Genomic DNA, 24,382 nt, shown 5'->3' with positions numbered 1-24,382 from the left:
ACCATAACAAGGTTACAGGTGATTCTGGGACAGCCACTCTCTCACCTGACTTGCCAGATCCTCGTAGTCCCAGCAGTGCGATGTTGCATTCTGGGATATGGGCGTGGTGGTTCCGTTCGTTGGTTGTGGAGATGGCATTCGCGCCCCGCGGTCTCCCAAACATGGAGGACATTGTCTGGATATTGGGAAAAGAATCATATAACATTTCCATTATCCTGAATCACGCAGGGATCTGTACTTTTTAAGTGCATTTAGCTGTTCTTCAAATGTTGATGCCTTGTGTACTCGGTCCCCCAATTTTAAGGGCTGGTTGTGCTGTCCTGGGGGAGTTGGGGGGCTGCCAGGGAGCTGCGCCAGCAGTGTTGGAATGCAGAGGCTTAGAATGCTTGCCAGGGTAGTGGGAATTGTGAAATAAAGTGAAGATTCAGGCAACAGCACCCTCTTTTCACGTGCAGCCTCACCCTGGCAACGCAGGAAGCAGACACTTCTTTTAGGCCTTGCCGCTTGCATTAAAAATGCTGTTTTCAGTTCTGTGGACGTCGGCAGCAGCTGCCCATGTGCCCATCACTGACAGCAACGATTGTAAGGCAAGCTGAAGTGCATAAAGGAAACCTCTGTTGCTTGAAGCATATGTTTGAGACACAAGTCTTGCTCTGTCTTTTCTTTCGCTGTTCGACCCTAAACTAACGTGCACGCATTAATTTAGCGCCAAACTGCGACTGGAAGAGCAGCACCGACTGTCCTCTGAGTTTACGCACAAGGGGGCTGATATACAATAAACTAACGCAGCACGGTGCAGCAAGTCATTTTGTTGCGCTGCGTTAGTTTGGAAGCACAGGGATTTGACATATTTACAACAATATGTCGCATCTCTGTGCTGGCGCATAAACTGCTGCCAACCGCCGACGCAGGCACCCTTGCACCATGGTGCAAGGATGCCTGCGTCATGGGGATGATTGTTTATGTGCAGGAAGGATTCCAATACCTGCACATAAACAATCAGAAATGGCTTTTTACAACTTCTATGTGTGCTGTATTAGCACACATGGAACTTGTGAAACGTCTATATTTAAAGGACTGTTTATGTGCAGGAAGGGACACATTCCTGTATATAAACAATCACCAGAGGTGACTTCCTCTTTCTATGTGTGCTACAGAATGCAGCATGCATAGAAAGAGGAAAGGAAACGAGGAGAAATGAATACATTTCTCCTTGTTGCCCCTCCCTACGCCTTCCCTGAGGAGGAAAACCAGCATACTGACGCTTTTCCAGGTTTACGACTCCTCGTAAATGTAAAAATGTGTCTAGTTCCATGGGTGTTGCGTGAGAACACCCACAGCAACACCCATGGAACGCCCCTTTCAAGCAAAGTGCTGCCTCTAAAGTGGCTGTATTTACAAGGACAGGAAGAGCCATGCAGGGAGTCTTTTCCTGTCTGTGTAAGCATGGGGCAGAAAAATGCGCTGCCGGTGCATCACAAAAAGTGACGCACTGGCAGTGCAAGGGGCTTGTAAATCTTCCCCAGGGAGAACATCCAGTGGTCTAGATCACTCGCATGGGACTGCTGCGCTGTTGTACCAGAAGTGGCGTACCGCAAAATAATGGGTCCCCCTGCAGAATGCGATGATGGCCCGTGGCCCTAAGGGACCCATATCTCACAGATATCCAAGCGCAAACTTGACCCAAATCGGGTATCAGAGCGCTTTACATAGCACCAGTTGCGTTACATGAGGATACATTAATTTTTGTTAGGCACGGGGACATTAAGTGATTTGCCCAGAATCACAGGATGTTCAGCGTCATTGTCGAGACTCGAACCCAGATCCCCAGATTCGACCGCCCTAGCCGTTAGGCCAACTCCTCTATGCCTTTGGCTGAATGGGGACCCCTTAAAGGTTAGGGGAACCCATGGGGACCCCTTGCGCTTCAAGGTCCTGCATTACGCCCCTGTTTTGGCAGGCCCCTGTTTTCCAGTACAAGGATGCACTTAAAACCGGGCCCTGGAATTTTGCTGTGCTGATTACAAATGCTGATTTGTAGTAGAGGTAGGCGAGCCAACAAATGAACAGGGAGAGCCGAATCAGAGTCGAGCCAAGGGTCTGGCATGGCTCTAAGAGCCCTTGTACGAGCCGAGCCCTGGAAATATTTGCCATGTTAATCATGCAACAAATATTAAGGAAAATATGAACAATTTTCTTTGTAATTAAAAAAGCTAATTTCTTTAACAAGCAGCAGCTTTAATATTAATATCACATTATAAATTCACTCAGAGGTAATTATCAAAATTGATTGTTATAAAACAGGAAGTTAGAACCATTGTTCCCATTGGAGACAATGCCATTAGTGAACTAAGAGATAAGCCAGTTGTTATGTGCATTCTGTATATGGCCTACAGCAGAGGTCTTCAAATTGTGGGGCGTGCCTTCAGGGGAGCCCTGGATGGTTTCCCTGGGGGGGCACAAATGCCTCTGCAAATACATGTAAATGAAGGTGGCCTGGAAGTGCGGCCTTCCAGACTGTCTTTATTCGGAGTGCCATGGGGGCAGCGAGTCTGGTGGCAGGGTGATAGAGGTGGCAAAAAAATAAATAAAAGAACAAAATTGTGTAAGTGTTTTGTTTCTTCACTGTTATGTTATGTTATATGCATTTCTAAAGCACAGCGGTTATCCAAAGGTGTCCTGGCGCTAGCTACTATCCTCTGAGCACTGTCAGGTAACTGCGTGTAAATAATGCCCCAACAGCCTCATTTGAATTGAAAAATAAATGCAGGCTAAACTAACTTGTGATAAATGTACTCTTTTAGGTTATGAAACCTCAGTTAGCAAATAGCATCACTGCAGATGTCTGTGTGTGTTAAAGCTGAGCGTCCCGAGTCCTAGACAGACTCCAGATCATCCAGGACGTCGTCGCAAGACCCATGTTCAACCTCCCGTGCCACATCTACATCACACCGCACCTCAAATAGCTTCACTGGCTCCCCATTCACAAGCACATCCAATTTAAACTTCTCACGCACACATTCAAAGCCCTACACAACACAGGGCCAGAATACCTGAAAACTTTCACCAGCCTGCCAGACAGCTATGCTCTGCCTCACTCATACACACTTCCCACATCTGCAAAAGCAGAGCAGGATGTCGCTCTTTCTCCTACATCGACCCAAAACATGAAATGGCCTCCCTAACAAATCAGAGCCTCCTACTCACTACATGAATTCTACAAGAAGCTGAAGACCTGGCCTTTTGATTAAACACTGAGCGGACCACACACCAACACACATTCCCAAGGGCCTGGATATCCTCCCAGGTGATTAGTGCGCCATACAAATCTACATAACAAACCTGTACTCCAGATCCCACACTAGCTCACAGACAGTACAAAAAAATCCATCCAATCATGTCTTATCTTGACAACAGTTGTATCACATTATGACCAATTTGATCCAACCTCCTCCCAGGACTCCTGTTGCAGCCCTCATCTCTCCTGATGACTACCAGAAAGGTAACGTGACCTGAGGTCAGGGGCAAACAAGAAATTTGCCCAGTCAACTTTCAGGATTAATAGTGTCTTTCCCTGCTTCCTCTGGCCTTGATCCTTCTGTTCATGCCTGCAGGCAAGCATGACCCTGTTGGTGGTTTAACCCCTTCGGGGCGTCGAAGGGGTTACCTCACTTGTGTGGGTGGGGCAAGGGCCTGTGACTGGGAAGAGCCAAAAACATAGGTATTAACCCCTTCCCCGCTCATGACGGAACCGTTCCGTCATGAGCCACGGTTGCCGTGTGCTCATGACGGAACGGTTCCGTCATGACAATCCTGTTGGCGGCCGCTCCGCCTGCGCGGCGCTGTTTCCCCGCCTGTGCGGGGGGACAACGCAAGTGGGCGGAGTCATGACGGAACCGTTCCGTCATGAGCACAGCTCAACTGCGGCTCATGACGGAGCGGCTCCGTCATGAGCACAGGCCCACCGCGCTGCCCCCCTGCCCCCCCCAGCGCTGCTGCGGAATGTCCGCAGCAGCGAAGGGGTTAAGGTTATAGCACCACAAATTTTAAGCGCTCATTTTTATTAAAAAATATGTTTTTAGCCAATTCTGCATTGGACACCCACACAAGTGAGGAATCATTTTACTTGGGAGACTGAGGGGAATGCTGTGGGGTAGGACATTTGTGCCGGCACGGTTATTCCACACAAAAATATGTGGAAAATGTGTTTTTTTTTCAGCTAAATTTGAGGTTTGCAGAGGATTCTGGGTAGGAAAACATTGGGGGATCCGCGCAAGCCATACCTCGCTGTTATATTCCATATAGGTACCCCAATATAGGCTCAGGTAACATCACCTATATTCTCCTCTACATTACACACATAACGGTTCTTGGGGACTGACCTTTTACCTAGATGCGACACTGCACAGGATTTCCCTAGTAGCAGCCTCATACATTATGCATGAGGATTCTTGGAAACTCAGCAGGGCTCATACCCTGCATACAAACTATGTATAAAGTTAATTCCGGATGTCATCCTAAGGCCGATACTGACACAGCAAGGTAAAACCTTTGGGTATAAAAACATCACATCTTGCTGAAACATACAGAGGAGATCAGGAGTTCCATGCAGAAACACTGACGTGAGACGCTGAAGCACTCTGCATGCAGATACTCTAGCTCGCATTTGTCTGACATCCCTTGCGGGGTGTCCACCCCAAGACCAGAACGGGTCCCACAGTTTCTCACTTCAGTTAATGGGGGCAGACTTTATCCTAGAGAGATTCTTGGCTTAACACCTACATACATGATAAGTACACTTAGGTACATGTAGTTAGGGTAGCATCGTAGGAGTACGCATTTTATTGTCATGTATTTTATATACTTGCCTGTATTATATCAGAATGGTAGAAATCTACCATACTTTTACGTTCTTAGTGATCTAGGGCCTCATGTAGGAAGCCAAATACCGGTCGGTAACGGCCGATTTTCGGTAATTTTACCGTTACCGACCGGTATTTTGGCTAATGGTATGTAGGGGGACAATGTTTGCTTTCGGAATTTACCGAATCGGTAAAATTACCGAATCGGTAATAATACCGAATCGGTAATTTTACCGATTCGGTAAATTCCGAAAGCAAAATCGAAATGTAGGGGGAGTGTGTGGGTGTGTTTTAGAGTCGGTATTTACCACCAACTTTTAGTTGGTGGTAAATAATTAATGTATGTATTCATGCATTTTTATCCGCGTAGCAGTGTGCAATGTGGCATGCATACATGCCCTTAGGGCATGTATGTGTGCCACATGTGCACACATGGCCGAAACAGGGGTGCAACAGGGTGTCAATGTGACACCCTGCCACCCTTGTATGTGTTCCCCCCATTACCGAATCGGTATTTACCGATTCGGTAATGAGGCATACCTTCCCATCAATGGGAAGGTATGCCTCATTACCGAATCGGTAAATACCAATTCGGTAATCACCGACTAGTAACGAATCGGTAAAAATTACCGACTCATTACCTACATACGAGTTACCACTTCTTAAATACCGAGTCGGTACGGCTCGGTATTTAAGAAGTGGTAACTGGTACGCTACCTACATGAGGCCCCTAGTCATTTACATCTGCTACTGTCGAATGATCGTTACAGCACATCTATTTTACACAAGAAAAATGACTGGTCAATAAATACTTATGGAAACGTCCCTACCGTTTATTCTGTGTATTTCTGTGAGATCTAGTGAGCACGAGTGACTGAGCGAAAAGTAGTACACTGTTTCCACTGTCCTGAGGGATCAGGGTTGTCATTTCCAAAGTTGCCAAGAACTATTCTCTCCTTGGTAAGAGGAGTTTCTAGTGGCACTGTGATCTAGCTGGTATAACTGCCATCACCCTTAAACTAGCTGAATATGGCTTAACGTCTAGGGGTGGGCCAGTAAAATTTGTGATTGAGGCACAAGAATCTTATAGAACAGAGGTATTCTATTTATGGATTATATTCCCACAAGCAGATGCACGTTCAAAAACATTTAATTACTTCTTAGAAGATAACATACTGAACTAATATTATCCATACGAGTACATTGAAATTCGGCTCACTTACCAGGAGCATGATTACTGGTTCAAAGGCGCCCTCCCTCATACAAGAAATAGAGTAAGACTCGGGCCCGCTTGGAAGAGACGGAGCAACATGGCCAGTACTGGCGACATATGCACCACATCCTGACATTGAGACAATGCCAGGAGGAGACTTACACTTACATAATAAAGAACTCATGAAAATCTACAGAAACATGACACTGTTTGGGATGAGAACACTCACACTACTGCCAACACCGGCTATACCAACAGGAACAGTCCAGAGTACTGCAACCAAAATCACACCACAGACATTACATGCAGTAATGGGTAAAATGCCCACTAAACGAGTGCAAATGCCCTTTTGGATAGCTCAATAAAATAGCACAGCTAGAGGCAGTATTCCCAAACACTGGTCCAAAAGAAAAGCATAGAATGCTTACAATTTGCTTGCCCATGAGAATAGCTCCCCCGGTAAAGGATTGTACCTCTTGGGGTACGGTCTTCACTGCCATATATACCAGGACAAATGGAATCCCTTCGCTAGCAGTAGTACCAGAGGTATTGTGACAGATACAGAATGAGTATGGAGCAGAACCTGCTCTAAACTTAGGGATGAAGTTATTAAATAACTTCGCCCAGGTATCAGCTATAATATTAGCAAACATTAAAGGGGAAGCAGCATCAGTGGCAATACCCCAATGTTTGAGAGACTTCACTCCTGTACAACAGGAGACAGAAATACCTAAAACAATAGAAACTGCTTATGCAGAATTAGGTAGAGACAGTTTGGGAGCTAGACCAGTTAAACATCAGCTAATGGGGAGTCCTGAAAAGGATATTTTTAAGCAAACAACTACTTCTTCAAAGAAGAAATGGGCCAATAATAAACAACAAAAGAAAAAAACAAAGAGATCTCAGTCCAGGAGTGGGTCCCCTCAACGGGAGCCATCCGAAAAAAGGTATAATCTTAGGAATAGAGACAACATTCGTAAACCAGACAGGTATCAGGACACTGATACATGTTTCTCTCGTTCCTTTCAGGGTTCATCAAGAAACTCCAAGAGAGAAGGACAATCTTAACAAAGAAAGGAAGAGCATACAAAGTCCAGAGACATGCAACACGCTGCGGATTACGCACCTAATAAAGAAAAAACCCCAAAACCTAAACCTCAATTCAAAAAGAAGAAAGTAGCGGGTCTCAAAGTTAGACATGCCCAGAATTCTGAGGACTCAGCTTCTGAACGGGGAATGGGCTATGACGATGCTTGACAGCGCAGCAGAAGTAACAATAGCTCACCAGAACCTGATGGAATTTCTGGTGACAGCGGAGTTGAGTGAATATATCACTGTGGAAACACCTGATACTAGGGTAAGCGTCCCACATAAGTTACATGAAATAACACTCCGGATGGAGGGGGACAAACCAAGACGGATTAAAGGTCTGTTTTGGGGGAACTTTACGTTTGGCTATGACATCTTACTGGCTGAAAAAGATTGGCCACCTGCTTTTGTTATGGATTGCCCAAATTGAGAAACAGTAATTATGCCTGCCTTCTCCGACCTCGTTCCCCAACACTTAAAACATACATATGCACAGGAGTGGGCAGTAGCACTTGCTCCAGCATTATATCGAAACCATGTTGGATGGGATGAAGGCTCAACCCACCATGTGATACCATTAAAATCTGCTCCAACTCCACAGAGACAATATCCAATTAAGCAAGAAGCTAAAAAACAGGTCAGGGAGATCTTAGATCAACTTGAATACCAGGGGGGGATTGAAACTTGCACCTAATCAATGAATAATCCTTTGTTTCCCATCGTGAAACCTGACAGTTCATATCGTCTACTTTTAGATTACAGACATCTTAATTCATGCACGAAAACTTTTGCAGTATAAAACGCACATAGTGCCATATTCATGAATAACAATATGTGCAAAAAATACAAAACACTAGATATCTCAAATTGATTCTTCTGCCAGAATATAGCGCCTGAGAGCAGATACTTAACAGCATTCTCAATGCTAGGGTCCCAGCGACAATTTTGTCAACTAGCCCAGGGGTATAAAAACAGCCCGGTGCTATTTTCCACGAGAGCAACGAAATTACTTCAAAATCTGGACGCGGAGGCATTGTCTTATGTAGATGATATTTATCTGACAGATGATGACTTGGAGGAACACTTGACACGGATGAACACCATAATTTTTGGGTTCGCCTCAGAGGGTTACAAAGTTAACTTAAAAAAATCAAAAAAGCACACCTCAGTGTCCTATTTTTGGGATATGAGCTTTCAAGTGAAGGGAAAAGCCTGGCAGCCAACATTTTAGAAAAATGTGCGCTGCTGCAACCTCCTAAAACATTGAAGAATTTACAATCAATACTGAGATTCCTAAATGTTGCCAGAACATACATTTTGGACTACGCAGAAAGGGTTAAACCATTCTACGACCTCATAAGACCTGATTTTTCAGTTAGGCAATGGACACAGGAACACTCAGATACACTTCATTCCCTTCAGGCTGACATGATGTGTCAAAACACTTACAAACATGAGTAAATGTCCGCAACCTAGTGATCTGTATAGTTGCGGGTCAATCTGGGTACACATACCGCTCATATAATGAAGGCGAAACAGTACCCATAGCTTACAAATCACATTTGTACACAAATGCTGAGATGCGGTTCGCATCCACAGAAAAATTTTGACAGCTGTGCAGACTGCTGTACTGAGAGAAAGAGCACTGGCTCAGGGGAAACAAATAATAGTCGTGACCCCAGTATCAGCACTAGAGGCTGCTACAAAGGCAAGCGTTCCAAACGCAAAAGCTTTACATCCAAGATGGGTACAATGGGCTAATTCTCTTACTGTATCGGATGTAGAATACAGATACAACCCCAGTCTGAAAACACAAGCATTATTGCAATATGAACAGGAATATCCTCCACCAAATGTAATGATGTCTCTGGATCAATATGAATACATAATTTACACCGACAGATCTGCACAACCGTCCATAGGAAGTAAACAGCAATACAGCATGGCATGCGCAATTGTGAAAGGTTGTATGCAGGATGGTAAGTTCCATCAAAGCAGTACAAAGACCCAGTCTCTAGGAGATTGCACGGCTCAGTTAGCAGGACTAAAAGCTCTTTTAGTGGCACTGATAAATACGGATCCCGAATTCCCCGCACTAATAGTGTGCGATTTCTTTTACTGTGTCCAGTCATACAATGAATATCTACATTATTAGGCACAAAAAGGATTTAAGGACTCAAAAGGTGGCACAATAAAGCACAAACTGCTATGGGAACAGGTAGCTGAGTTGAAAAACGAACTACCAAGAGCTCACGTGATGCACATGCTGAGTCATCAATGTGATGGCATTCACGTTAAAGGGAATTTATTGGCTGATGTAGCCACAAAGGGGGCCGTACAAAATGCATCTGTAGCTGCGATCACTCATTCAAAAAAAAGGATAGAATGGCAGATAATGGTAGCTGTCATTGCTTTGTGAAAGGACAACAAAGCACTTCCGAAAGGTTTGCCACTCAAGCACTCCTACAAGTTAGATGCAAACAACGTTCCATTTGCTCAGATTCCTGGAATGGGGGATAGAGTAATACCAAACATGGATCGCAGATTAGGCTTAATATTAGCTGCACACAAAGGTTTAGGATCTGCACACGCAGGAGTTACGGCAACTGTCTCTTTATTGAAACAGCGCTATTGGTGGCCGAAGCTAACTAAGCAAACCAAAGACAATGTCTTAAAATGCGACATCTGTCAACAAATGAAAGGCTCCACCATAACATGTCCAGCTCAGACACTGCTAATATTGGATAGACCACTAGAGTGCGTCTATTTGGACCACTGCGGCCCCTTAAAATCTGATGCGGCTTACAAGTATATCATGGTTGCAGTTGATTCATGCTCCAGATTCCTATGGGTATGGCCTCAGCGCTCAGCTGATGCTCGAACTGTTATCAAATATTTGCGAGTCTTTATAGGGACATACGCAGTTGGCACATTACATTCTGACCATGGCCCCGCGTTTAGCTCTAGGGCTTACAATGAGGCTATTGGAGGTTTGGGTGTAGCATTGCGGTACTCCTCTCCATACCATCCCGAGGGAAATTCGGTTGTGGAAAGGAAAAACCGGGACTTAAAGTAATCATTAACAGCTAGAGTATTAGGCATAGGCGGTAGTTGGGTCAGTCATCTATATGGGGTTCAGCGGGCATTAAACAACATGCCAAGAAGTTGTCTAGGGGGTGCCACTCCTTATGAAGTTCTTTTTCAGGACAAGAATGTGGGTACCTGATCTTGATTGTGAAGGCACAGTGGCGGTTGAAAAACCTTTTGACATCAATAAACGCTTGCCTATCTTACAGGAACTGAACGAAAACAGAGCCCTGCAAAGTAACGTGCAGGTAAAGAGGACCGCCACTGGGGAAGTGAAGTCAGTCAAAAAAGAATTTGGGCCATCATACAGAAAGCCTATACCTATCCTGGCCGTCAAAGGAACAAGAACTGTACTTCTGCCGCCTCTTGCCAGAAAAAGGAGAAAAGATTTGTCTCCATTGACCTGATCAAGCCACACTATGTGGTGGATACTGAATAGTACGCCTCGTGGACTCCTAAGTAGCCGAAGCCCTCCTCTCGCTTCAATACATGAAGTTCAGTCAGAAAGGCTCATCTTCGAAGAGCCACCCATACGGAATGATGGACTAAGCAACAATGCAATGGAACTCATTCCCCTTCAACAAGGAATACAAAATAAAGAAGAAAGACAACTTTCAATTCGACCTAACACTGATGTCTACGTAAATATGCCTCAGCAAACACAATCTACGAGTTCGACAACACCTGCTGAACTACCAAGAATAGATCAAACTGCATCTGGCTATTTCATCGACTTTGATACCTTTTCTTTGGATCCAAGTGAACCTGAAACAAGGCCAGCCACAATTTCTCGTAAACAACAAATCAAAGACTTCTACGTCTTTCTTAAAAAACTTACCTGGTGTCAGCTTGGGTAGAACTTTGGATAAGCACCAGGATACTTTTCTTTCTCTTTTGGTTAGGCTTAGTAACGGTCTTTTGCTTACTTGTTAACAGAGCTTACCTCTGCCAAAGCTCTGCAGCATCAAAAGTGAACTTACTCCTGAAACTTACTCCTTACTCCTGAAACCACATGTTTCATCACATCGTGAACAGAGAGACTTGTCATCAGTGAACATTACATCAGTTCCTATACCAGATGGTATAGTATGGTACAAGGTTGATTACGATATATTTGGACCGACAGAACTTTTAAAAATACCACATTTGTTTAAAATTTCTTTAAATTATGTAATTACCGCCAGTACATTTTCCGATTATAGGGATTCTGAAACTGTAAATAATATGTTGTCTGGTTTAGAACAATCTGCCCCATTTTCTAGCAGCGAAATGTTAGAAGACACGTCAGACTTTAACACAATGTATTGTTATGAACATTTTGGTCATAATTTTCTGCACAAATCTAGTACACCTAGAAATGTATTCACATACCACCATTGGGAACATTGCCCAACACCTCTGAAAAATAGTTCAAAAACATTTGCAAAAAAATTCATATTTTTCAGGGTTTAATAGCTTAGACCCAACTTCATATTATTATACGGTTGCACCTACACCTGCACAGAAAAATATGTTGACTAACACCAAACAGATTTACTCTGCTTTCTTTATTACCCAACTGTCTAAACAGGGTTTCGACTTATGGAAAGATACAATTGAATTGAAATCAGTCTGGAGTTCTAGGGACTGGCAAGTAATGGGGACAGAAGCATTATTTAGAGCATGCCTCATCCCTCAGCAGATAATATTTCTAAATGACACAGTGCAACAGACTTCCTGCCTTGGATTAGCCAAGAACAAGGATTTAAACACACCTCAGTTTCCAACACCATCACATGCCGAGATGAACTTCACATCAAAAGAAGGGGTTACTTTGGATGACATTCAACAATATAATAGGGCAGACTCCAATTGGAAGGGATGGTTGGTTTGTCCCACAGAAACTAATAAATCTCAGGAAAGATTCAGGGGTACAACCGAAGGGTACAGTATCCATAGGCCGGACCCATGTTATGTACAGAGAGAACATCCGGGGGTGGTAACATCATACAGTGTTGGGAAGTTATGCCTCGATTGGCTAAGAACCTCAACACTAACACAGGTGAAACAACTCTTATCCTTACTCACGGAGGATGTGGATCTAAGGGATTTTTTGTTAGGCCCCCGACAGCCACGTCAAAAACTTTTCTAACATGCTGTCTATAATGAAATCTGGAAAATCTCCCAACAAGAAGCAGCGGAGAGATTACGAGAAATAGAAAGGATCAAATTAGAGAATGTGTTATCCATAGTTGACAATGCTATGACTTCTTTGACATCTAGGATATATTCACTGGGCAACATCCTATCTTCAGCTATAGACATACTAGAACAGGATTTGTCCTGGAAACAGCCATTGCAACACGGATGTTTCCACGTAGGGCCTTTACCACGCAGCCGTTACCACGCATATACTGTTACCACGCAGTGCCTTTACCACTTATTTTGTTTTATAACGCACGTGGTGAGGGCATATGCTGGTAACAGTGGTAAAGGCACCTGAGTGGTCAAAGCTATCGGCGCCATTAGAGGAGCAAAGAGATCCTTCCGCTTTCTCTTGATGACCTGTGCCTCACAAGAGTTGCCTCGTCGTCGTCCTGTTACGGTAAGGGGGATTATTTTTGGGTCGGGTATTATTTTTTAAAGTGCAGGGGGCAGTGGGGGTCACGCAGGGGTGTTTTTTTAGTGATTAGGGCAGGGGTCGGGTATTTTTTAAAGCGCAGAAGGCTGGGGGGGTCGCGCTGGGTTCTAGATTTCAGACTTAGGGCAGGGTCGGGTATTTTTAAAAAGGACATGGGCGGTGTGGGTCACACTGGGTTATATATTTAGGCCTTAGAGCAGGGTAGGGTATTTTTTTTAAAAGGGCTGGGGCAGTGGGGGTTGTGCAGGGGACTATTTGTAAGGATTAGGGAAAGGGTCGGGTATTTTTAAAGAGGGCAGGGGTGGTGTGGGTCGCACTGGGTTCTAGATTTAGGCCCTAGGAGAGGGTCGTGGATTTTTTTTAAAAAAAGGGTAGGGGACTATTTTTCCGGATTAGGGCAGGGGTCGGGTATTTTAAAAAAGGGTCGGGAGGGGGAGGTTCGGGTACTGGCTTGAGGACTGAGGGCAGAAGTTAGGGAAACTTTTATCACGGATGGACCTTTACCATTCATGCTTTACGTCAAAATATGTTGTAAAAAGCGAAGCGGGAGGGGGTGACCCGTATCGAGTCTGAGATAACTGAGTTGGAGGGTGACCTGGATTGTGGTGTCACGGACGACAAACTGCATGCTCTCAGGATCAAACAAGCGGACTACAAGGCCCTAGTCACCGAGGCGGCCAGGGGCCTGAGTAGGGAGCAGCAGGGGCGACTGTATGATATGGGTGATAAAGCTGGAAAACTGATCGCGTGGCTGGATAAAAAGGAGAGAGCGAGTCGAGTTGTTCCGCTGGTTGAGAGAGTGAAGGGTGTGTATGTTACCGATCCGTGTGAAATTGTTGATTGCTTCGCAGAGTATTCCCCGGTATCTTCTCGCTCGGAAGAGGATTCCCGCGACCTGCTTAAAGATATTGCGTTGCCTTCCCTTTCGGAGGAGGATAAATCGTTGATGGACGCGACTCCGACGACTGAGGAGATCGCTCTGGCCATACGTTCAGTCGCCTCTGGCAAGGCCATGGGTCCTAATGGCCTTCCCATTGAATTGTACAAATTGCAGCCGGATACGTTGGCGCCGCATCTTCGTGATATGTTCCTCGCGGCCCGGGCGGCGGGTTCCCTCCCGCTGGACCAGCGTCTAGCCACTATTGTGGTTATTCACAAGGAGGGGAGGCCGCGTGATCGGGTCACTTCTTACAGGCCCATTTCGCTTTTGAATGCGGAACCCAAAATTCTGGCCAAGGTGCTGGCTAATCGGCTGGTCAGCGTGGTGTGCGACCTGATCCATCAGGACCAGTCCGGTTTTATCCCTCATTGCAACACCGCGCTTAACCTGCGGCGTCTGCATGGGGTGCTCTCGAGGGTTCCGTTCATACGTGAGCCAGCCATTTTGGCGTCCCTGGACGCCACTATGGCATTCGACACGCTTGAGTGGCCATATATCTGGGCGACGCTGGAGAAGTTTGGGTTTGGCCCGGGATTCATTGGCTGGGTGAAATTGTTGTATTCCGGACCGCTAGCCCAGGTGGTGGTGAATGGTAGAGTGTCGGCTCCTTTTTGAATTGGGTAGGGGCACGCGACAGGGTTGCCCGCTGTCGCCTCTCCTCTTTGCGCTCGCCCTGGAGCCCCTGGCGGAGTGGCTGCGGTGGCACCCTTCGATTCGTGGTCTCCGATGGACTCCTGAGTATGAGGATCGAGTCTCTCTCTACGCGGACGATATTCTTTTGTATCTTGCTTCCCCGCGTGAATCGTTGATTGTGTTAGTGGATGTGCTGAATTCCTTTGGCCGTAACTCAGGCCTAGTCATCAACTGGGCTAAATCCTGTGTATATGTCCTCTCAGGAGAGGCCCCTATCCTCCCGCGGGGTTGTCCTATCCAGGTTGCTCAACAGGGATTTAAGTATCTGGGTATTTTTATTACCCTGGACTCTGCAGCCCGATACACACAGAACCTACTCCCCCCCCTCCAACGTTTGAAGGTGGATGTGGCGCATTGGAGGCGCTTGCCGCTCTCGCCGCTCGGCCGGGCGGCGCTGTTTAAGATGATGTTGCCACGGTTTTTATATGCCTTGCAAAACACGATGGATGTCGTTCCGGCTAGTTACTTTCGGGAGGTGGAGGGTCTGCAACGCCAACTGTTTTGGGATGGGAGGCCGCGGATCGCCCTCGCGAAGCTGACGCTCCCGTGGTACGATGGGGGGGTCGCCCTCCCCGACATCAAACGTTATTACTGGGCCTCCCAGCTGGCTGCGATAAACCACGGGCTTTATGGGCCCGCCCTTAATCCGGCTTTTGAAATGGACAAATTGTTGTTGCCGGGTGGCGACTACAATCGTGCGCTCTACTCTAGATCGCTCGACGCACGTTTGACTGGTCCGACACGGGTCGCGGTACGGGTGTGGCATGCGGCAAACTCGGCGATGGGGTGGAAAGATCGGTTGACCCGGGCGACGCCACTGTATGCCTCTGAACGACTGGGTTGTTTGTGGACGACGAAAGGCTTCGAGAAGTGGGACACGATCGGCATTAGCAGGGTGGGCGATCTTTGGACGAAGGGGGGATTTAAAACGTTTGATGTGCTGAAAGCGGAATACCAGTTGCATGATAGGGAGTACTTCCGGTATGTACAGGTTCGCCACGCGTTGTCTTCCGTGTTCCCGGAGGCCGCGTCCATCCCGGAGTGCTCCCCTTTGGAGGATAGAGTGCTAGATGGGCATGTACCGGATGGCACTATCTCATTGATCTATAAAAAGCTCATCAACGATCGCTCGGGACTGCTTGCCGCCCTCCGTGAGGCATGGGTCGCTGATGGATTGGAGCTGGACGACGAGGATTGGGTATCTGCGGTGGCCTCCCCGAAAGAGGTGGCCATACCGGCCCGCCTTCGTTTCGTCCAGCTCAAAATACTCCACAGGGTTTACGTTACGGGACCGGGCCTGATGCGCATGGGATACGCGGTGGATGGGATGTGTAAGCGTGGGTGTGGCATGTTAGGGACCTTCCTCCACATTTTGTGGGAATGTCGGAGGTGACTTGATTCTGGCGTGGTGTGCATGAGGTGTTGCAAGCGGTCACGCATGTTGCGCTGCTCCCCGAGGCTAGGAGGTGTCTGCTGAATGTGTGGGAGCCGACTGATTATACGGTGACGCAAACGTGGTGGGTGACATTGGGATATATGGTGGCCAAGCGTGACATAGCACAATTGTGGGGCTCCCAGAGGTCACCCACGATTTCGGTATGGAAGGAAAATATGGATTGGTGTATGTTCCGAGAAAAGGTTGTGTATGTGGCGAGAGGTAAGCCTGGGAAATGGGTAAAGGTGTGGGGCCCCTGGAACTCCTACCGCGGCGGGATCTGTACCCCGCCACTGACGCCCGACCTGGCGGCGGCCCTGTCTCCCTAGTCTGCACATTCTCTTGATTCTGTGTTACCGTAACCACTTTGTTTCTGCCCCTGCCCTTCCCCCCCTCTTATTCTTGTAGGTTGGTAGAGCTCTCCCGAGGGGAGCACATACTGTTGCCTAGATTTTTGCCGCCTTGTGGGTTTGTTTCTCGTTTTTTCATTTAAAATGAAACCGCCATTTGGGATGTTTGGGCAATGTGGCCGCAAATGATTTTTGATCTGTGGGACTTTTTACTGCTTGCTGCATGTGTTTATGAATATGTTTCATGGTCTCACTGTCTACTAGCGGCCGGCCTGAAGGTTGTAGGCCCATACTTGTATATCTCTTGAAATCTGTAATAAAGGTTTCCAAAAAAAATATATATATATATGTTGTAAAAGCATGCGAGGTAAAGGTTATACATGGTAAAGGCATTTGCGTTGTAACGCATGCGAGGTAAAGGCATGCATTGCAACGGAATGCGTTGTTCCGTCATACAACCGCATTTGAGCATGCAACACACATAACATTTAAGAATACATTTATTTACACATTAAAGACGACCTATGGGTTATGCCAATGCTTGTTTCTTTACGCCATATGCTGCACAGTTCTCACCCTACTACCTATTCTTAGCCATTTGCCACATCCCACTTCGTAATTCTCATTCCTTAGCGAAGCTATTTATACTGCAAGCATCCAGCCTCGTAGCCATGAAAGAAAGCTGAATTCAAGGAACTCTTCAGTGCATGTTCATTCATTGCCCTTCAATTCTGGGCTAATTCCCATCTGACGCCCTTTCCGCTCTTGAATACTGATCCTCGCATGGAAGCCTGCCCCACTGCCTTCCCACTGTATTGTAGATCCAGCGCCTACAACTCCCACCAATCCTGGTCTCAGTGCCCTGTCCCTTACTATCCTTTACAGTCTCAGCCCCCCAATCTGAAGCAATTGTTTGCTTGTGCTTCTCATGGGGGCCATGCCCAATGCTCTATGTGTATTGTACCATCCCTTTAATACCCAACATGCAACATATATTGTACTTTACTGTCTAACACTGTGGGCGCTTTTACCCAATTACTTCCACCCGCTTGTACTGCACTAAGGCAAGTGAGACGGTATGTACTTATCATGAAAGAAAAAAAATTGGCGGGAGAAAACGGATCATTATATTCTAAACAAATGCTTGAAAAACTCAGAAATCACAGATTATATAGTTCTGAATCCGCATACACTGCTTCAGTCTGACTAATCTCGATTGAAGCCCACAATCCAACCAGAAACGACCTCCCTTTACACAGGTGGCTTGTTAAAATACCGAGATATGCTTGTGCACTGACATGGTGTCTCATTGCACGAATGGAACCTCTTATGCTCAACTTTTGCCAATTAATAACTACTCAGCAGCAGGGTACGTGATCTCAATGTGCAGTGAGATCGATGCCTTACATTAGGAAATGCTACATACTGCATCACATCATAACACAGCATACCACAGCACACCTACAGCACTGGACAGCAAAGCAAAACATCTCACAACTTACCAATCACCCAACAGTTTTATGAAAATGAAAAATGGATTTTTGTAGAGCGCGTGTTTGCCGTGGGGTCTTAGCGCTTGCTGCCATAGAGTGCAACCGGAAAATCAACCCCCCGATTAGGTGCACGTAAATAACCAAGTTTTAAGTTCCTTCCTGAACTGTAGTAGATTGTTTTGAATTCTGAGTTGCAGGGCCATGGAATTCCATAGCCTTGGGGCTAAGTATCGAAAACTTCTGCCACCCCATTTCAGCGTTTTTACCCTTGGGACTACAAGCAGAGACGCCGATGCTGAACGGAGGCATCTCTGTGGGGTGTAGCGCTTAATGTATTGGCTGCAATGCACAGTTCCACACACCATCATACACATGCCTCGCAAAATCTGTCATGCTAGCCTTCATCTTTTGCACCACCTATCACATTGAACTGTAATGATCCATGCAACAACCCCCTCCACATCAATTCATCGTCATCATCAAATGTGCAGTCAAACACAAAGTTCAACCGTGGTCACCCATGTATACACAACAGAAAAAGATGTTTTGCGTATTCATATAAAAGAGATCACCCAGCAAAGCACAGCAAATTAGACCAAACCATGTCATAATCCAACACACGCAGACACTCGCTACCTTCCCAGAAAAGATCTCTTCTATGACTGCCCACACCACATTTCAACACCACATCACCAGTCATTGCCATGCCACTAATCAGTCTTTGCACTTCTGAGCAGCTTTCACTTTAGCACTCCACGTGTCATCTACAATCTCATACAAAATGGCTCACCATATTACATCAAGCAATGAAACCACGTCCCACAATACTCCATGGGTGAAACTCCGCACACCACGGTGCAACTCAACACCCCACACTTATTGCCCACTCGACTGAATGCCAAGGTACAAAACACAATCCCAGTCAACACCAAGCCTCACCCATAACACGCCACACCATGTGGTGCACCTCTACACCCCACACCACACTGCACAACAACACACCATTCAATTCTAAGTCAAGCTGACCCGCCCTGTGCTACAATATTAATTTTGCCATGGAATTCCAATAGCTCTCTAGAATTATTCTAAAATGTGTGGTGCTTTCCTCCTGCTCATACCAATGCAATACCTGCAATGCCAGTCCCAAACCTTTCCTAATGCAGGGTCTTTGTTTTCATACTATTGCCAGAAAGTGAATCCTAGAATGGTAGGCACTCAAGGGCCGGCCAAACATTCATGCTCGCTGTGCATGTTCTAGAGCCTGGGTGAAGAACATGCCCCTCCCAGAGCAGGCTCACGACCAATCACGACTATCCTGGTTGGCTATGGGAGTCTGGAACCCTGGGTGCTTCCTGTTCCTGGTTCCTGCCCTTGGAAGCAGCATAGAAGACTGAGAGCGCAGGTAAGAGCTTTTTTAAAATGTATTTTCTTTTGTTTATCACCACTCCCGTTAAATTGCGGCCACCACAATGGCTGACCCTGGATTCTGCCTCTGCAGCTCGCGGCCAGGCCGGATTATTCTAAACATTTGAAGCAGGCGACTATCAGAAGATGAAACTAGCAAATGTTTGGGAGAGGGGCAGTCCCAGGACAAGAAAGAACCAAGGAAACCTTCATATATCTAAGCTCGAGGAGGCCAGACGGCGAGGCGTCTCGGGGGACAGAGAGCCTGGGAACCAGAGGCCCGGGGACTGCGGAGGTCGGAGGCATGGTCTAATGAGAAGGGGAAACAAGGGACACATGGGAACACAGCGGCAGGGAAAGTTGTTCGCAGGGCGATCCAGATACATCGCAGACAAGGGTAATTGCACGATCAAGGGCTCCTTGGAAGGGGGCTTATGAGATGAGGCAGAATAGGCCCCTGTACAAAGAAACAGCAGCTGGCTCGAGTTCAGTGCTTTAAATGGAAAATTTGAAGTGCCAGTACTCACTAATTACACTGGGTGTGCAGTTAGGGGCGTGGCTGTGAGCCAGGAATTTAACAATAGCCACATAAGTAAGCTTTAATGCAAATGCTCTGATTGTCATGCAAGGCACTTAAATGCCCATGGGCCAAATTCGCGCAATATCAAACTGCCTCTTTACATAGGAGACACGGCAAGCATTAGTTTCTATGTCATAGGTGCCTGGCCTAATTTTTGCCTGTTTGATATTGCGCAAATTTGGGCCATGGGCATTTAAGCGCTTTAAATGACAATCAGAACATTTGCATTAAAGCGTACTGTTTTTTAAGCCCCCCTGGTTAAGGGACTTGTCCAGAATCACAGGATGATGAGCCTGACATCGGGATTCGAACCTGGTCCTCCAGTTCCACTGTCGGCTGCGCTGGGCACATCCTCATTCTCGTAGTGATGCCAATTAGAACCTAACACTGCAGGTGCAACCCAGCGCAGGAATACACTGGCTGTTGCCTGCCAGAGCGGCACATAAACACGCTCCATCTGAAAGGTTCATTTTCTGTAGTTTTTGCATTGTACATACCTGTACTTCAGGGCCTGAGCTCTGCGGCTTCTGGGAGTACCGGTACTCTCGGTGCCCGAAAATAAGTTCGGGTACTCAGGGGGAGAAAACCGAGAAGTGCCGGTACTCAGTACCCACTTAAGGCACTGCTCGGGTTAGATGGGGGGGGCGCAGGACCAGCACCCCCAGTATGAAATGTCCAGCACAGGCACCCTCGTGAAATACAGCTCATCCCGATAGGTGTGCCCAACAGGTCTTAAAATCCACTCCCTTCGTCTCCCATTCGGTAAGCACCGCTATGAGGAAACTCTCACTCTCCAAGCCACATACATCATTTACAATCACTCAAAGAGACGGCCGTCAACCAATACTCGTGCCAAGCCTGCCAACAGGAAGTGCCAATAAATCATGCGCAAAACATGTGCTATACCTAAAAAAAAGCATACAAAGCCAAATATTTGAAATCACAATTCTTCTCTGACCCACGACTTCCCCCACCAGGTTGGTCTATAGGGCAGGGCAACTGGAATTATGCGATTGTGCGACCGAGGTGATTTTCGCATAAATATATTTCCTGCATTTGCCACATAATCCATCATCTGCCACACGATCTGCAGATTTTAACAAACAAAAGAAATTGTTTCTATCTCAAGCGGTTCAAAAGTTACTAAAAATGCAACGAAACGCGTTGCCTCGCAGTGGAAAGCCGTTTTGCAAAGGTTGACTGGTTAAATTTGTGTTGCTTATTGCTATGTTTGGGTGTTAAACTGGTACTAATGAGGTGCAACCAATGCCCAGACAATGTTCACAAGTTTGAAAACGACAAAATAAGTAATATTATCAGAAAATGTGCCACATTAGCCCGCATACTTTTCCTTTCCTTGCTGCATAATTTACCTACCCTGCCGCATAATTTGGCCCTCTCCTGCCGCATGATTCCAGTGGCCCTGTGTATAGGGAATTAGGGAAATGTCCTTGATGTCACTAAGCCCAAAAGACAAGAAGGCCTGGTGAAGAGCAAATCAAATATACTTCGCTCGCCCATTCCCATCATTTGGAGGCAGCAGCCTGTATGAAATCTTCCCATATCAGAGGCCATGCCCAGGCCTCCGCGGGGGTGGGGGTCCCCTCCAGGGGTCTCAACCCCTCAGGGGGGCATTTAGCCTAAGGACAATGAATATTTGTGAGATAAGTTAAACTCAGGGCCCCTCCTCACATTCTGAAGGGGGGTGGGGGGGTCATTTTCCGTTACGCCAATGCCCAATTTGCTTGTAGTTCACTTTGTCGAGATTGCACTTTCAGGTTTAAGCGCTAGATAAGTCACCAGGATTCACATGCAACATGCAGAATACATTTGTAACAAAAACACGAACCTGGAATATGTCTTGTCATGAACTGTTGCTCCCTGCTGGCTTGGAAGCGGGCAGAACTTGATGCTTGGCGGAAACTCCAACGGGCTCAGTGCTGCGAAGCGAAGATATCGAGGAGCTTGCTGCATCACATCAAAGCCCTGCTCTTGACCGAAAAGGAGAATGCAGTTACTCGATAAGCTCTTGATGCCCCGCCCTACTGAGACGTGCTCAGACTGCAGGTCTTTTGGACTCTTACCGGCAGGTGCACGCGCTCTGCAAATATAGATACTGTGGAGACAGGCGAGTGCCTGGCGTGCCCCCTTAAAGTGCTGTGATCTTGGACAGATGCGCCGATACCGCCACATTAAACATACAGGAGAGGGGACAAGTAGCAGGGCAGAAGGGTTGCAGAAAAGTTCTTGTACAGCACAAAACTGTTTACAAGTGCTGCTCCGGGTTAATTGAAAGGGTTGTAGTGCCTCAGAGAAATCCTGGTACTATCCGCGTTCATGTTTGCAGGAGCCAAGTGAAGTACTGTTCAGTTAATGTATTACACATAAAGCATGCACTATCACGTAAAATGTACCGCTGTGCGACAGAGTGTTGGTAGTACTCCAATATCATTTGCGAAGATGTGCTGACACGGTCCAAATAATACACGTACGGGAGTCACGAGAAGAAATAAAGTTAATGTGCCAAATACAATTTTCCAGGTATTCTGGGGCATGCGGATACTGTCCCATTAAACGTATAGCCGAAAAGTACTTGCACTTTCCGAATGCGCGAGTTGCGTGAGGCTGGAGAAGTGCTGGTGATGCTCCCTGTTAGACCCAGTGCAGAAAGTGCTGGTACTGTCCCGGTGCATGGTTTGCACGAGTCCAGAGAAGTGATGTCACTGTATCATGAAAGGCATTGCAGATATATGAGGGTGCGGTGCACAGAACGGGCTGTATTACTATAAAGAAGTGCTGTGCCGATACTGTCCCATTAGATGAAGTATTGCGAGAAGCTTCGGTACTGTCCCATGGAACGCACTGAAGTTGCGAAGAGAAGTGGTTCCTGTCCCACTGTTTTGCACGAGTCCGAATACGTGGCGATCCTGTTCCGTTAGCACAACCACAGAGGTGCTCCTAGTTCAAAGTCTGTCAGTGCTGCAGAGAAGCGCTGGTTCTGAGGCGATGGCAGGAGTGGCCCATTCACAGCACCGCCCGCTGTCGCCTCAGACCTTCCTCCCCTAGCCATCTCCCCTCTCCCGCCTCCTACCCGCCCTTCAAGGGCGCTGGAGAATCACTGTGATGGAGCCGCGCCCCCTGCTCCTGCCCCCGCCGCGTCCCGGCCTGACTCCTGCCTATGGAGCTGCTGTGGGGGGGTCGGGATCCAGGGTACTGCTGCTAGATCCCGTGGGGAAACCCTCCCTCCGCATCAGCGGCGTTACCAGGAAAGACAGTGAGTTATCGGCGGCCGAGGTCTGAGGGAACGGAATCCACCACCCGTACCCTTCCCGCAGCCTCCCATCAGGGGTGCTTTGTGCACCTGTAGTTCCTGCTGCACCCCTCTGTCAGTCTCTCCTTTTCTTCGGCTGTTCTCCTGTCGCCTCCCTGGGGTGCATTTCGCTAGACTGCGCCCCCTGTCCTTCTCTAGATGGCTCATGAGTCCTTCTGCCGCGCGGGGCCCAGCACTGCCAAGTATCCCAGAGCTGCACCCCTCTCCGCCAGGCCGCTTGCCAACCCCCAGAGGCAGTCTCCATGTATGTACTTATTCAGTATGCACTGCGCCCCCATCTCCTCCCTGCGACTCACCACCTCTCAGCTGGAGGACTTCTTATATGTGTGAGATGTCACTGCTGGGATCTTGCACATCCAGTGTAAATGTAAATTGTAAATTGATACTTGTATAGCGCACTACTCACCCGCAAGGGTCTCAAGGCGCTTGTACGAATACCGCTGTGGAACCCATCCTGGCTTTCCCTGTGAGGTGTCCACTCCTGGGCACCCCAAGGTGGAGGCCAGGCATCCTTAGCGTTGTGGGGGCCGTTGTGGAGATTAAGCAAGCTATTGCCCAGAGTTGCAGAGTGGGACTCCATGATTGGAATAGGCACCGAGGCGAGAATTGTCAGGTCGTGGAATTTTGAGCCCAAGACCCGCCGAAGCGGGGAATTGAACCCTGGTCCCGGGCCAGACCTCTGCATCAGGGTCTGCCGCTCTAACCATTGAGCCACACTTCTCCACTGTCGGCCATGCCTGGGGTCCATGGGCTCTGGGCTATCATTTTAAGTTGTGCCATCTTATATTTTGTAGGGCCTAATTTTATGCAGCACTATAATACTGCCATATTTACTAACTAGGGGTGACCCCAGGAGCCATAAGTTAGATTGAGGGAGAAATAGGGGCAGACGCGCCCCCCCAGAGCGGATCAATGAGGCATCTTCCTCCCAAGACTTGTAATGCGCCCTTTGGTCTTCTCCAACTTTTCCATCAGTGAGTTACGCATCCCCTCTGGTGTTTACCTTCTGGTCAGGGACATATCGTATCTTGGTTAGTACGATGGGGGTGGGGGACAGGGGGGGCCAGATTTTCCCAACATTCACGTTGGCATATAATGTTACAATACATCATAGGACAAAGGTGCACGAGAGGGGCCTCATGGGCAGTGGAAAGGGAGAGGAATGCGGATTGGTAGGATTACTAAACGAGAGAAAATCAATATTTTGTTAAATAACCAACATTTTTTAGGACTTTCAAAACAGGGAGAGAGAAAGTGTATTGTGCGTTTTTGTCTGTGTGAATGT

The 24,382-nt window shown here is 47.1% G+C and overlaps 1 protein-coding gene across 6 annotated transcripts in view; it reads right to left on the bottom strand.

Moving 5' to 3' along the window:
* The window catches only part of RASL12 (RAS like family 12), a 124,399-nt gene extending 101,550 nt beyond the window's left edge, over positions 1–22,849 (bottom strand). Inside the window, exons 1-3 of one of the 6 annotated variants that reach the window (XM_085644569.1) lie at positions 21,851–22,846; positions 21,616–21,757; positions 46–175 (exon numbers count right to left, since the gene is read on the bottom strand). In XM_085644569.1, coding sequence (XP_085500695.1) covers positions 46–172 — 127 coding nt within the window. In that variant the 5' untranslated portion in view covers positions 173–175; positions 21,616–21,757; positions 21,851–22,846. Of the gene's footprint in view, positions 1–45; positions 176–21,615 lie in introns of all 6 variants that reach the window. The other 5 variants (XM_085644570.1, XM_085644571.1, XM_085644572.1 and 2 more) reach the window with 5 other exon arrangements.
* Between the last annotated feature and the right edge of the window lie 1,533 nt (positions 22,850–24,382).

Source organism: Triturus cristatus, chromosome 3_1, assembly GCF_964204655.1.
Source record: "Triturus cristatus chromosome 3_1, aTriCri1.1, whole genome shotgun sequence".
NCBI classification, from domain to species: domain Eukaryota; kingdom Metazoa; phylum Chordata; class Amphibia; order Caudata; family Salamandridae; genus Triturus; species Triturus cristatus.
The sequence above is the reverse complement of the archived record's forward strand: the minus strand, read 5'-3'. Positions and strand labels throughout refer to the sequence as shown.